This window comes from Carettochelys insculpta, chromosome 32 (assembly GCF_033958435.1).
Source record: "Carettochelys insculpta isolate YL-2023 chromosome 32, ASM3395843v1, whole genome shotgun sequence".
Classification (NCBI taxonomy): domain Eukaryota; kingdom Metazoa; phylum Chordata; order Testudines; family Carettochelyidae; genus Carettochelys; species Carettochelys insculpta.
Genome location: NC_134168.1, coordinates 9055830 through 9069608, shown reverse-complemented (window position 1 = coordinate 9069608; position 13779 = coordinate 9055830). Strand labels below are relative to the sequence as shown.

General features: G+C 50.7%; 1 protein-coding gene across 1 annotated transcript; it reads right to left on the bottom strand.

Moving 5' to 3' along the window:
- Positions 1–1673: 1673 nt before the first annotated feature.
- LOC142004923 (olfactory receptor 10A4-like) lies at positions 1674–13436 on the bottom strand. The gene is made up of 2 exons (XM_074982603.1): positions 13107–13436; positions 1674–2666 (listed from the first exon to the last, which is right to left on the bottom strand). Exons 1-2 carry the CDS (start codon positions 13434–13436, stop codon positions 1674–1676), a joined length of 1323 nt encoding a protein of 440 aa, XP_074838704.1.
- Between the last annotated feature and the right edge of the window lie 343 nt (positions 13437–13779).

Below are 13779 nucleotides of genomic sequence, written 5' to 3'. Positions count from 1 at the left end.
CGCTGCAGCGCGGCTTGTCCCGACACGGCTCCTTTTCGAAAGGACCCTAGCTACTTCGAAGTCCACTTATTCCCATGAGCAGATAGGAATAAGGGGACTTCGAAGTAGCCAGGGTCCTTTCAAAAAGGAGCCCCATCTGGACGAGCCACGTGGTGGCGAGCCGCGTCAATTTCGAAGTGCCGCAGCCGCCCTCATGTTAATGAGGCGCTGCATATGTATTTCAGTGCTTCATTAGTAAACTTCAAAATGGCCATTTGCATGACCATCTTGAAGTTTTTGGCTAGTGTAGACACGGCCAACCTGATGCATTTACATATCTTTATAACAATATAATTTTAAACTTACCATCTTGTAAATGCCACAATATTCTCTGGGCTCCTCTGCAACTCTTTTCTGCCCATAATATGAATACTTGTCGCTAGTACCACACTGCAGATGTTGTACAACAGTCAGGGTCACCTCACTCTACCTCTGTGTTGTAGGTCTCTGAACTGGCAATTGCCAAACAATAGAGGCTGGTTTGGAGAAGTGGCATCTCTAGCTGGTCCTTACTCTTTGGCCTGGCTGGGGCATAGTACTCACTTCCAGAGACAAGACACTGTAGCCATGTAGCTATAAATGCAGCCATACACAATTTAATGTGCCTCAGTGTACCTTGCCAGCCACCCTTTCTCACTAGCAGAACTAGAGCTGTTGGTAAAGACGCGTCAAGCAGGCTGTTTGTGATTAATGTTAAGGTAGGAACAGACCAGAGGGATCCTTGTGACTCAGTGTGGGTACTTCCTTTTACCCTTAGTTGTGAATTTCCTCATTAATTTAAGAGCACAATTACGAGGGGGTGGCAGGGAGGTATTTGTTTTGTGTTATGGAAGAATCTGTAAGAGTTGTTGATACTTGACTTTTACAACATTTTGCACTAGATCTGTTTGTACAAAAGCAACTACAGAATCCTTGCATGTGTTGAACAACAGTGGAATTGTTGCCTGTGCAAGTGAAGAATGGAAGTGTTTGGAAAGAGATTTGTCTGAAGGCCAGTAGGGCGTCCAGTTGGGTTGAGCTGGGGTAGAGGCTCAGGAACACCACACAAATATCACACAGACATATTTTATTGGGTGACGGATGAGGAGCACATGGTGACACCGAAGTTAGAAGCAAGCGCTCCCAACGTGTATGGTCACCGCACTGGCTACACGCTCCAGACCCGCTGCTGCCTGTAGGATATGGGAGATAATGGTCGTCCTAGGTGATGGGGAGCAAAGGCGGGGTCAGTGCAGCTACAGCCATAGAAACATGAACATATATGAGCAGATCACTCTGAGAAGAAGAGAAGGAGTCTGGGGGACAGGCCACCAGAGGGTACACCTGCACAGAGACTCAACACCTGGTCTCTCCTCCAGCAGGAGAAGTAGCTCATAGCGGAGTGGGCAGAAGGTCTCCGTGCACTTCTGCCCACAGGCACCACCTCGGCAGTGCTCATTGCTCACCTATCCCAGCCAATGGGAGCTGCAGAGTCGGAGCTCGGGGCAGAAACATGGTGCAAAGACCCACTTCCCCGGATCATTTTAAATCATCCAGGTCCCTGGGCAATTGTCCCCTTGGCCCCTGGGCCTGACAAAGAGTGTTAGTGTGAGAAACTCAATGAATGTTTATGAATTTCCCTTCATTTTGTCATATTAACTATCTCTACTCTTCAGTCTTGGATTTCTCCGGCTGTGTGAAAAGATGCCCTTCACCACTGTGCTTCTCAGGGCTCCCTTCACCTCAGCATTCCTCAGAGTGTAAATTATGGGGTTCAGCACTGGGGAGACAATTGTGTTCAAGAGAGAAATCAGCAGGTCGTTGTCTGTGGTGGAGCTCGACTTGGGCACCAGGTAGGTGGAAAGGGCCGTTCCATAGAACAAAGTCACCACCATGAGGTGGGAGGAGCAGGTGCAGAAGGCTTTACGCCTTCCCTCTGCTGACGGCAGCTTGAGGATGGTGGAGATAATGCAGAGGTAGGACAGGAGGATCAATAAAAAAGGGCTCATGATGAACAGCACTGTCACAAAGAAGCCTAAAATCTTAATCTGAGATGTGTCCACGCAAGCCATCTTCAGCACTGGTGGGATGTCACAGAAGAAGTGGGGGATGCGGCTGGAGCCACAGAAGGGCAGGCTGAAGATCCATATGGTCACAGCTACTTCTGCTGAGAGGCCAATGAACCATGAAGCCCCTGCGAGCAGAGCACACACCCGGCTGCTCAAGATAGTTGTGTACTGCAAAGGGTGACATATGGCCACGTAGCGGTCATAGGCCATGGCTGCCAGGAGGCTGCATTCCGTGAGGCCCATGGTGGTGAAGACACACAACTGGGCTGCACAGCCTGCAATGGACAGGGTCTTTTCCTCCACCAGGAGGTGAGCCAGCAGCTGAGGGACCACACTGCTGGTGAAGCAGATTTCCGAGGCAGACAGGTTCACCAGGAAGAAATACATGGGGGTGTGGAGGGAGGGGTTTAGCTTTATCAGGAAGATAACCAGCAGGTTCCCCATCAGGATGACCAAATAAATAACCAGAAGCCCAAAAAACAGGAGACTTTGGAGGTTGGCAAGGTACGAGAACCCCACCAGGATGAGCATCTCCGAGGTGGTCTTGTTCTCTCCAGGGTTGTTCTCAGAATAGATCACCTGTAAGGGTGGAAGAGAGACACTGGAGCTGAAAATCAGGAGTATGAAACCTGTGGATCTGAATCACAATTCACACTGGTTTCTTTTCTCCTAAGATGCTTCTGAACAAAATCTGCCGCCATTCTGTATAAAAACAAGTAACTGGGCCCAGACACCATCCTGTGTGAACAAGCTGTGCCAGCGCAGCTTAGATGGAGAGACGATCATTAGGACACCAGTGGATTTAGAACAGATGTGGATCTGATAATTTGAGCCGAAGGGAGCTACCCAAGCTCATCCCAGCAATGGGGATCTTCCTCATTCCATTATCAAGGGTCCTATTCTCATTCTCTTCACATGGAAATTCAAAAAGTCTTTCTCTCTTTCTTAATGTTACTCTTCAGCCACATTCACCTCATATAATATCTCAAAGAAGGCCAAACTCTGAACTGAGTCACATCTCCGTCACAAGAACAGACACTTCTACTGAAGTTACAACTCCGCCGGGTGAAGACTGCTCACGTCAGTAACCTCATGCTCCTGGGACCAGCTGATCTGAAGCCATTTGATGAATGAGAAGTAAGATGAATGTTGAAAATGTGGACGGCTTTTGGCCTTTTGTACAGTATAAACATTTATTCTTTCCAAAACAATATAAATCATTCCTGCCTTTGTCATAGCAGCATCACAAATACATTGATTTCTGTCAGGATACAAACACATACCTAAAGCCAGAGAGGGAGCCATGGTAGTCTATACACTATCAAAACAAAAAGCAGTCAAGTAGCACTTTAAAGACTAACAAAATAGTTTATTAGGTGAGCTTTCGTGGGACAGACCCACTTCTTCAGACCATAGCCAGACCAGAACAGACTCAATATTTAAGGCACAGAGAACCAAAAACAGGAATCAAGGAGGACAAATCAGAAAAAAAAAGATTAAGGTGAGCAAATCAGAGAGTGGAAGGGTGGGGGAGGAAGGTCAAGAATTAGATTAAGCAAAGGATGCAGATGAGCCCCTGTAGTGACTCAGAAAGTTCACATCCCAGTTCAAACCACATGTTAATGTGCCGAATTTGAATATAAAAGCCAGTTCCGCTGCTTCTCTTTCAATAGCACTGGGAACACATACCTTTAGGTCATTGACAGAATGCCCCATTCTGTTAAAATGTCGACTAACTGGTTTGTGGATCTGGAGCGTTTTGGTGTCTGTTTTGTGCCCGTTGACCCTTTGTCTAAGGGAGTTAGAAGTCTGTCCAATATACAAAGCATCTGGGCATTGTTGGCACATGATGGCATATATGATGTTAGTAGAGGAGCATGAGAAAGTGCCGGTGATTCTGTGAGTAACCTGGTGAGGTCCAGTGATGGTATTTCCAGAGAAGATATGTGGACAAATCTGGCAGGGGGCTTTGTTGCAGGGAAAGGTTCCAGGACTGGTATTCCTGGGGTATAGACTGTGGATGTTTGTGAGGATCCTCATAAGGTTGGGAGGTTGTCTGTAGGAGACAACAGGCATGCCATTCCTCAGGATACTTCAACCACAATAACAACAGCTCAACTAACAATATTGTTAACCTTTCAAGCTACCAACTCAGCCCAGCAGAGGAGTCTCTCTTATCCCGGGGCCTTTCCTTCTGCCCTACCTCCTCCACAAACTTAATACAATTCTGTGGTGACCCTGAAGCCTTCTTTCACCTCCTCCGTCTAAAGGAATTTTTTCAGCAAACCTATGAACAACAGTCTGACTCTCTCGACCCCCCCCACCAACAACAAAAGAAGAAGAACTCTACGTGGACTCCCCCCGAGGGTCATAGTGAAAGTCTGGACTTCTCCGTACACTGCTTCCGCAAGCGGGCTCAAGCTGACATTATACACAAAAAATGCCAAAGGAGACACAATCTCAACTGTGCTGAATGCCATGCTGTGCACAGCCTCTAAAATGACCCAGACATTATAAGCAAACCAGCTGGCAAAGGGGGTGCTGTTGTCATCCTGAAGAAGTCAGACTATGAACAGGAGACAGCCAGACAACTCTCCAACACCACATTTTACAGACCTCTCTCCGCTGATCCCACTTTGGAATTCCAAAGGAAATTACAACAACTACTTAAGGAACTCCCTCCTGCTGCTACTCGGGACCTCATTCACTCACACACACCATCTGAGCCCCAGCTTGGATTATTCTATTTACTTCCCAAAATACACAAACCTGGAAACCCCGGATGCCCTATCATTTTGGGTATTGGCACCCTTAGCACCGGACTATCCGGTTACATGGACTCCCTCCTCAAACCCTATGCCACCAACACTCCCAGCTATCTCTGAGATACCAACAACTTCCTGAGGAAATTACAAAACATAAGAAAACTTCCTGACAATGCCATCCTTGCCACCATGGATGTAGAAGTGTTGTACACTAATATTCCACATAAAGACAGATTGCAAGCAATCAGGAACACCGTCCCTGATGTCACCACAGCCAATCTGGTGTCTGACCTCTGTTACTTTCTTCTCACACACAATTATTTCCAATTTGGGGACAATTTATACCTCCAGATTAGTGGAACAGCTGTAGGCACCCGCATGGCCCCATAATAGGCGAATATATTTATGGCTGACCTGGAAATATGATTCCTCAGCTCTCGTCCCCTATTACCTCTCCTCTACTTAAGATACATTGATGACATCTTTATGATTTGGACCTATGGGACAGAGGCTTTAGAGGAATTCCACAGAGACTAACAATTTACACCCCACCATCAACTTATGCCTCGATTACAACATGCAAGAGATACATTTCCTGGACACTACAGTACTAATCAAGGATGGCCTGATCAGTACCACACTGTACCGAAAACCTACTGATCGCTATACTTATCTACACCCTTCTAGCTTCCATCCTGCACACATAACTAGATCCATTCTTTACAGTCAAGCTCTTAGGTATAATGGCATTTGCTCTGATCCAACTGACAGACACCAAAAACTACAAGAACTTGACCAAATATTCATAAACCTGAATTACCCTCCAGGAGAAGTAAAAAAACAAATTGACAGGGCCAGACGAATACCCAGAGACCAGCTACTCCAAGATCAGCCCAAAAAAGCCAAGAACAGAACACCACTGGTCATCACCTACAGCCCCCAACTCAGACCACTGCAACGGATTATTAAAGACCTACAGCCTATCTTTAACCAGGATTCCACACTCCAGAAGGCCCTGGGTGACATGACTGTTCTCTCCTACAGACAACCTCCCAACCTCATGAGGATACTCACAAACAGCCACTGTCTATACCCCAGGAATACCAGTCCTGGAACCTTTCCTTGCAACAAAGCCCGCTGCCAGCTCTGTCCACATATCTTCTCTGCAAATACTATCACTGGACCGAACCAGGTTACTCACAGAATCACCAGCACTTTCTCATGCTCCTCTACTAACATCATATATGCCATCATGTGCCAACAATGCCCAGATGCTTTGTATATTGGACAGACTTCTAACTCCCTTAGACAAAGGGTCAATGGGCACAAAACAGACATCAAAACACTCCAGATCCACAAACCAGTTAGTCAACATTTTAATGGAATGGGGCATTCTGTTAATGACTTCAAGGTATGTGTGTTACTTAAAAAAAACTTTCGCACCACTGTTCAAAGACAAGAAGCCGAGCTGGCTTTTATATTCAGATGCAGCACATTAACACATGGTTTGAACTGGGATGTGAACTTTCTGAGTCCCTACAGGGGCTCGTCTGAATACTTGGCTTAATCTAATTCTTGACCTTCTTCCCCCACCCCTCCACTCTCTGATTTGCTCATCTTGATTTTTTTTCTGATTTGGCCTCCTTGATTCCTGTTTTTGGTTCTCTGTGCCTTAAATATTGAGTCTGTTCTGGTCTGGCTATGGTCTGAAGAATTGGATCTGTCCCACAAAAGCTCATCTAATAAATTATTTTGCTAGTCTTTAAAGTGCTACTTGACTGCTTTTTGTTTTGATACCTAAAGCCAGTTCCTCAGCTGGTTTTATCTTCTCTCTGAGCATACAAGTATTCATACTGATTTACACCAGTTGTGGGGCTTTGTCCTATGATCTTGCTATAGAGCATTTTACATGACGGAACATCTTACCAGGTCTTCAAGGAATTTGTCAAATAATAGTGACAAACTAAGAAGGAAGCCAGGAAAGAAAGAGGGGAGAGACTGGATTTATAGACCAACTCCATATTTCCAGACGAGGAAATTGAGTTATCCTGAAATGTGAAGGTATGTAGAATCTCATGACCTTCCTCTTGAGAAATTCAATGAATCATAAAATCATAGAATCCTAGGGCTGGAAGAAATCTCAGGAGGTTGTTGAGTCCAGCCCCCTGCTTCAAGCAGGATCAACCCCAACTAAATCACCCCAAACAGGACTTTGTCAAGCTGCGACTTAAAAACCTCTAGGGATGGAGATTCTGTCACCTCTTTGGGTAACAAATTCCAGTGCTTCACCACCATCCTGGTGAAATAGTTATTCCTGATATCCAACCTACACCTCCCCTTCTGTAACTTCAGACCATTGCTCCTTCTTCTGTCATCCATCACTACTGAGAACAGCCTCTCTCCAACCTCTTTAGAGCCCCCCTTCAGGAAGTTGAAGGCTGCTATCAAATCTCCCCTCACTCTTCTCTTCTGCAAAAGAAATCAGCCCAAATCTCTCAGCTTCTCTTCATAGGTCACAAACAGAAAGAGGAAAGTCTTCCATCTTTTAAAATCTAACTACCACAGCACACTCGGATGGGGCACCATGCAAAGCGCACTGCACACAACCATTGAAAACGAAGGTGAATGATATTCTCTAAACACAAAGACCTGAAGAAGTGATGGGAATTCTTGTGTCTCTCTGAAGAGCTACTCTGGGGAACCTACCCTGATGTCTGTGAGCACTTCCCTTGGCATGACCATGGCAGTGAATTCAGAGCTGGCCAGGAAATGGAATTTCCATTTCGTGGCAAATTCCCGTGTGCCAATACTTGTTTTCAATATGACTCTCTATGAAGAGCTGAAAGAGAGAAACGTTTCATTTGGAATCAGAAACATTAATAGGAAATAAAAGGGAAAATTGAAAACTTCCTTCCCCATCAGTGTTAGCTCCCAGCAGACAGCAGCAGGGACGCAGGCATGTGCTGAAGGGATTTTGATCTATTGCCATATGTTTGAGCTGACGTTTGCTCAGGCTGTAAATAAATGGCATCACTTACTCCCCCTTAGACGTAAGCTCTCTAAAGAGTCTTTGGTGGCAGCTCAGTGATATTTTCACAGCTCTTCAAGGCATCTGGATGCTCCATTTAAATACAGCCAAACATGAAAGCAACGAGAGAAACAGACTTCGTGTGGGGAGACGGTCAAGACAAACTGAAATGAGAGCCAAGCACTTAACTCTTGGGCACCACATGTGGAGCATTTACTGCAGATGGACCCTAGGAGTGGACAATCGTCTTAGAAAACATCAGACGGAGCCCATCAGACTGAGTGCAGAGCCACGCATGAGACCTCTCTAAGGTGGGGAGGCACAGGTCAGTGGTTTGAGCATCAGTCTGTTAAACCCAGGGTTGTGTGCTCAGTCCTTGAGGAGGCCATTTAGGGACTGGGGCAAATAGATATCAGGGATGGTGGTTGGTCCTGCCAAGAGGGCAGGGGACTGGACTAGACGACTTCCCAAGGTCCCTTCCAGCCCTAGGAGTTGTTACCCCTCTGTTACTGTTATCCAACCTTTCCATGTAGGTTCAGGGATGAGGCGGAGGGTTGGGGACCAGAGGGGAGTAAAGATGAGAGATGGGAGAAACCAGAAACAACATCCCCAACACAACACCACAAAGAACCAGGGGAGGGTGAGGAGCACATCTGCTGGTGAGCACCACGGACACCAGGGGCCAGAACGTCGTCTGGTGTCAGTCAGCGTCACACTCTGCAGTCAGGCTCCGGCCGTGACCTTGACAGTTTGATTTGAATCCAGAACAGTAGATTCAAAGAGCAACACATCAACTGACATGTTAATAGAGCCTCAGGTGGCTTTGACGGTGTTCCACAGATAACGAGAGAGAGAGAGCGAGAGAGGGCGACACACAAACTCCAAGTGCTCAGACACGCTGACGTTCTCCGCCCACACAGAGAAATCTCCGATGAAGAAACCGGTGACATGATTTCACTCCAGTTGCAGAGTGGGGCACAACACTGATAGATTTCAGTGGGCACATGGCTGGGGGATGCAGTCAGTCCCTTATAACCTACCTTGTTTCCAAAGAGCAGATCCATCTCCTAGCTCCAGGGGCTGTACGTGTTGAAGGAATCAGACGAGTTTTTATTTCATTCATTGGCTTCTGGGACTGAGTCCCTGAAGGGAATTTCTTGTCATATTCCTCAGAGGAAGGACAACACTGCCTCAGACTGCAGAATCTCTCTCTCTCTCTCTCTCTCTCTATCTATCTATCCCCACGCACCATATCTATCTATCTATCTATCCCCACGCACCATATCTATCCATCCTCACCCTAGCAAGTTTACACAGTGTTGCTCGCGCGTGTAAGTTAGGTAAGGTTTATTTTCCTTGTTTGGAAGACGTAGGCGGTTTCTGTCAATGATTGCAGTTTTGGAAGACAAGGGAAAGAAGAAGTTTGCCGTAATAAAGGCCTGAGAGTAAGCCATCGAGTTGCTCTGTGTTCCTCATTTTTGTTTGCTTGCAATGTTGGCACGGGGTTCGGCGTGTGTGTGCCGGGGTGGTCATGGTAGGAGGTAGGGGTGAAGACCAGGTGTGGGGTCAGGCAAGGGTGGCTGGCGGTGGAGTGAGGGCAGGGGGTGGAGGGCTCAGAGCAGAGGGTTCGGTGTGTGTAGCGGGAGGTTCGGTCAGAAGATGCGGGTGGCACATCATGGGGCTCAGGGAAGGGGGCTGTCGGTCTCGGGGGGTTACCAGGGACAGCTGCAGAGATGAAGGTGGAGCTGGTCCCTGAGGGGTCGGGATTGTGCTGCTCAGTCCTGGCCTCTCCTCGGGATCCATGGCTCCTGCCCGAGCAGCTCTGGGGAGGAGGGCTGGACAGGCTGGCTCCTGCAGCCCCGGCCTCAGCTCCTGGGGGAAGTGCTCTTCACAGTCCGGAGGAGGCTGGGCTCTGGGGAGGCCATGGCTCTGGGCCCAGCCTCAGGATGAGCCAGGCTGGGAGGACAACCTCAGCCCCACCAGCTCCAGTGCAGGGGTCTGTGGGAGCCAGGCCTGGGCTGCTGAACTGGACCTGACCCTGGGGTGGGCTGGAAGTCACAGGCACAGCGCCGGGGGAAGGGGGTGGCCCCAGGTTCAGAGTGGGAGGGGAGAAGGATGGGCCTTGGGGGCTTGGGCTGGTCCACAGCGCCGGGCCCAGCAGCAGGTGAGCTGGGGAGGCCAGGCCCAGCCCTAGCTCTGGGGTGTGGGGCCGGGCTGGACCACAATGCTGCCTGCCCGTCGGGGATCTGGGAGGAAGGTGCTGTGGGGCCGAGGTGGGGGAGCTCTCGGCCCAGCCCTGAGGTGAGCTGGGGGGCCAGCCCCAGCCCCAGCTGTGCAGGTGGGGAGCTGGCCACAGCTTCAGGGTGGGGTGGCCATGGCAGGGCCAGGCTCTGGGGTGAGCTGAGAGTGGGAATGAGGCACCAAGGGGACCAGGACCAGGCCACAGCTCCAGACCCAGTCCTAGGGTGAGGGGGTCCAGCTGCATCTCAGGATGGGGGGCTGGTGCCTGCCAGAGCTGGCAGGTGGGCCATGGGCCAGCCTACAGCACTGGGCCTGGCCCCAGGGTGAGCTGGGGGGAGGGGACCATGGGGGTCATCCCCCACATCAGGTCGGGGGGATCATTAGGGTCAGGGCTGAGCTCCAGCTCTGGGCCTGGCCCTGCTGCAGGGGGAGCTCTGGGAGGGAGGGGGTGTCATTCTGGCCAGCCCCAGCTCTTGGGGAAGTGCTGTGAGCTGTCACCCCCGAATGTCCCAGCTTCCCCTCCCCCATCAGAGCTGGGAGGTGCCCCCCCCTTCCAGCATCTCCTCCCCCATCAGAGCTGTGAGGTGACCCCCGCTCCCAGCATCCCCTCCCCCATCAGAGCTGTGAGCTGTCACCCCCAAATATCCCACCATCCCCTCCCACATCAGAGCTGTGAGGTGCCCCCCCCCCCAGCATCCCCTCCCCCGTCAGAGCTGTGAACTGCCCCCCCACTCTCCCAGCTTCCCCTCCCCCATCAGAGCTGTGAGCTGCCCCCCCAATCTCCCAGCTTCCCCTCCCCCATCAGAGCTGTGGGCTGCCCCCCCCACTCTCCCAGCTTCCCCTCCCCCATCAGGGCTGTGAGCTGCCCCCTCCCTCCCCGCAGTTCCCTGCAGCTGGGGCCAAGGCCACCCCCACCAGAGCTGTTGCAGTGGACCTGCCCCTAGGCAGACTCGCACCTGGGCCCTCGGGAGCTCAGTGCGGGAGCCTCCACAGGCTGAGCTCAGAGCCAGCTGGCGCCCAGCTATGGCTGCAGAGGAGGCTCATTTGTTCTCTGTGTAAGGGGCTCGGTGCCGCTCCCTGGGACAGTGAACTGCACCCAGCACGTGGGAGGGTCACACTGGTGGGCATCAGGACTGACCTCCTCAACCCTCCCTGGGCGTTCAGGCTGAGTTCCAGCCCTGGCTGCATGGCTGCCACCCCCCCCCACACACACAGCAGGGGCTGGGACCGGGGCTGGGCTCTGCACTGTGGCCCTCTGCCTCACCTCGCTGGGGCTGTGCCCAACCCTGCCAGGCCTCGACGTCCCTCAGGAGAGGGACCAGCAACAGCTGTAGGAGCAGAGCTGCCATGGGGGGTGGGAGTGGGGAGTCCCACCACAGGGCCAGCTCTGGGGGAGCAGTCTTGGCCCCAGCTGCAAGGTGCTCTTGGGGACCAGGGCTGGACTCCAGGAGGGGGCAGGGAAGACAGGCTGGGCCATGGCCACTGGGGGAAGGGCTTGGGCCCACGGCACCAGCACCTGCTTTTGGGAGCTCTGGAGTGGGAGTGGGATGGGGACAGGCTGCAGCCTCGGCTGGGAGGATGGGGGACTAAGTATCTTGTGCCCAGCCTGTGGAGAGCTGGGGGGGCAGGGTCATTGCCCTGTCCCCAGCAACTGGGAGCTAGTTATTGGGGGGCAACAAGGCTCCCCCTGTGGTGTGCTGGGATGGGAGGTAGCAAGGGCGGGATGGAGATAGATAGATCCACTGAGTGCTGAGTTTGAAGTATGTCTTCCCTCCTGTCTGTGTCCCTCCCTTTTCATGTTCTGGAAAACCATCAGATTTCAGGCACTTCTTTTCTCCTGGCACGACCAAACCCCGAGCTTGGTGTCAGTTAGGATAATTTGGGGGTCCTAGCTCTTAAGGTTTATGAGGAGTTCTTGTACAAATGGACTCACAGAGACGTCGACATATGGAGTCACTGATCGACACACAGACACGCACATAATATATACGAGTATTTAGGAACTAAGGCGTTTAGTTAATTACAGGCTTACTAGGGATAGATTTAAAATTGGTGTTTATCCTATGAGGCCAGAGATGTCGACAGACAAGCAAAGAGTGCTGTTTCTCATTCTAGGAATATAGAAATGTATTTGATGAGCTAAATATACAAATATGTGCCATTTCCACGGGCATTTGGTGCAATATTGTTACACACTGGCAGAAAATCTAGTAGTTCTCTAGCTGGCTACGTCTACACGTGCACCCAACTTCGAAATAGCTTATTTCGATGTTGCGACATCGAAATAGGCTATTTCGATGAATAACGTCTACACGTCCTCCAGGGCTGGCAACGTCGATGTTCAACTTCGACGTTGCTCAGCCCAACATCGAAATAGGCACAGCGAGGGAACGTCTACACGGCAAAGTAGCACACATCGAAATAAGGGAGCCAGGCACAGCTGCAGACAGGGTCACGGGGCGGACTCAACAGCAAGTCGCTCCCTTAAAGGGCCCCTCCCAGACACACTTTCATTAAACAGTGCAAGATACACAGAGCCAACAACTAGTTGCAGACCCTGTATATGCAGCACGGACCCCCAGCTGCAGCAGCAGCAGCCAGAAGCCCTGGGCTAAGGGCTGCTGCCCACGGTGACCACAGAGCCCCGCAAGGGCTGGAGAGAGAGTATCTCTCAACCCCCCAGCTGATGGCCGCCATGGAGGACCCCGCTATTTCGATGTTGCGGGACGCGGATCATCTACACGTCCCTACTTCGATGTTGAACGTCGAAGTAGGGCGCTATTCCCATCCCCTCATGGTGTTAGCGACATCGACGTCTCGCCGCCTAACGTCGATTTCAACTTCGAAATAGCGCCCAACACGTGTAGACGTGACGGGCGCTATTTCGAAGTTACTGCCGCTACTTCGAAGAAGCGTGCACGTGTAGACGCAGCCGCTGTGTGCAAAGATGCTCTTCTCTACAGCTCTCCGGAAGGCTCCCTTCACCTCTTTGTTCCTCAGAGTGTATATTATGGGGTTCAGCACTGGGCAGACCATTGTGTTCATCAGGGAAATCATTTGATCACTCTCCAGGCTGGAGCTAGACTTGGGCAACAGGTAGGTGATGAGGGCCGTTCCATAGAACAAAGTCACCATGGTGAGGTGGGAGCAGCAGGTGGAGAAGGCTTTTCGCCTTCCCTTCCCTGATGGCAGCTGGAGGATGGTGGAGAAAATGCAGATGTAGGACAGGAGGATCAACAAGAAAGGGCCCAGGCTGAACTCAACTGACACAGTAAATACCATAATCTCATTTTTGGAGGTGTCGGCGCATGCCATCTTCAACATTGGTGGGATGTCACAGAAGAAGTGGTGGATGCGGTTGGAGCCACAGAAGGGCAGGTTAAAGATCCACGTGTTCTGAGCTACTTCCGCTGAGATGCTGATGAACCACGAAGCACACACAAGCTGTGCACATACCAGACCACGCATGATGGTTGTGTAGTGCAGGGGGTAACATAGGCCATGGCTGCAAGAAGGCAGCATTCCATAAGGCCCATGATGATGAAGACGTACATCTGAGCTGCGTCTACACGTGCACGCTACTTCGAAGTAGCGGCACTAACTTCGAAATAGCGCCCGTCACGTCTACACGCGTCGGGCGCTATTTCGAAGTTGAAAT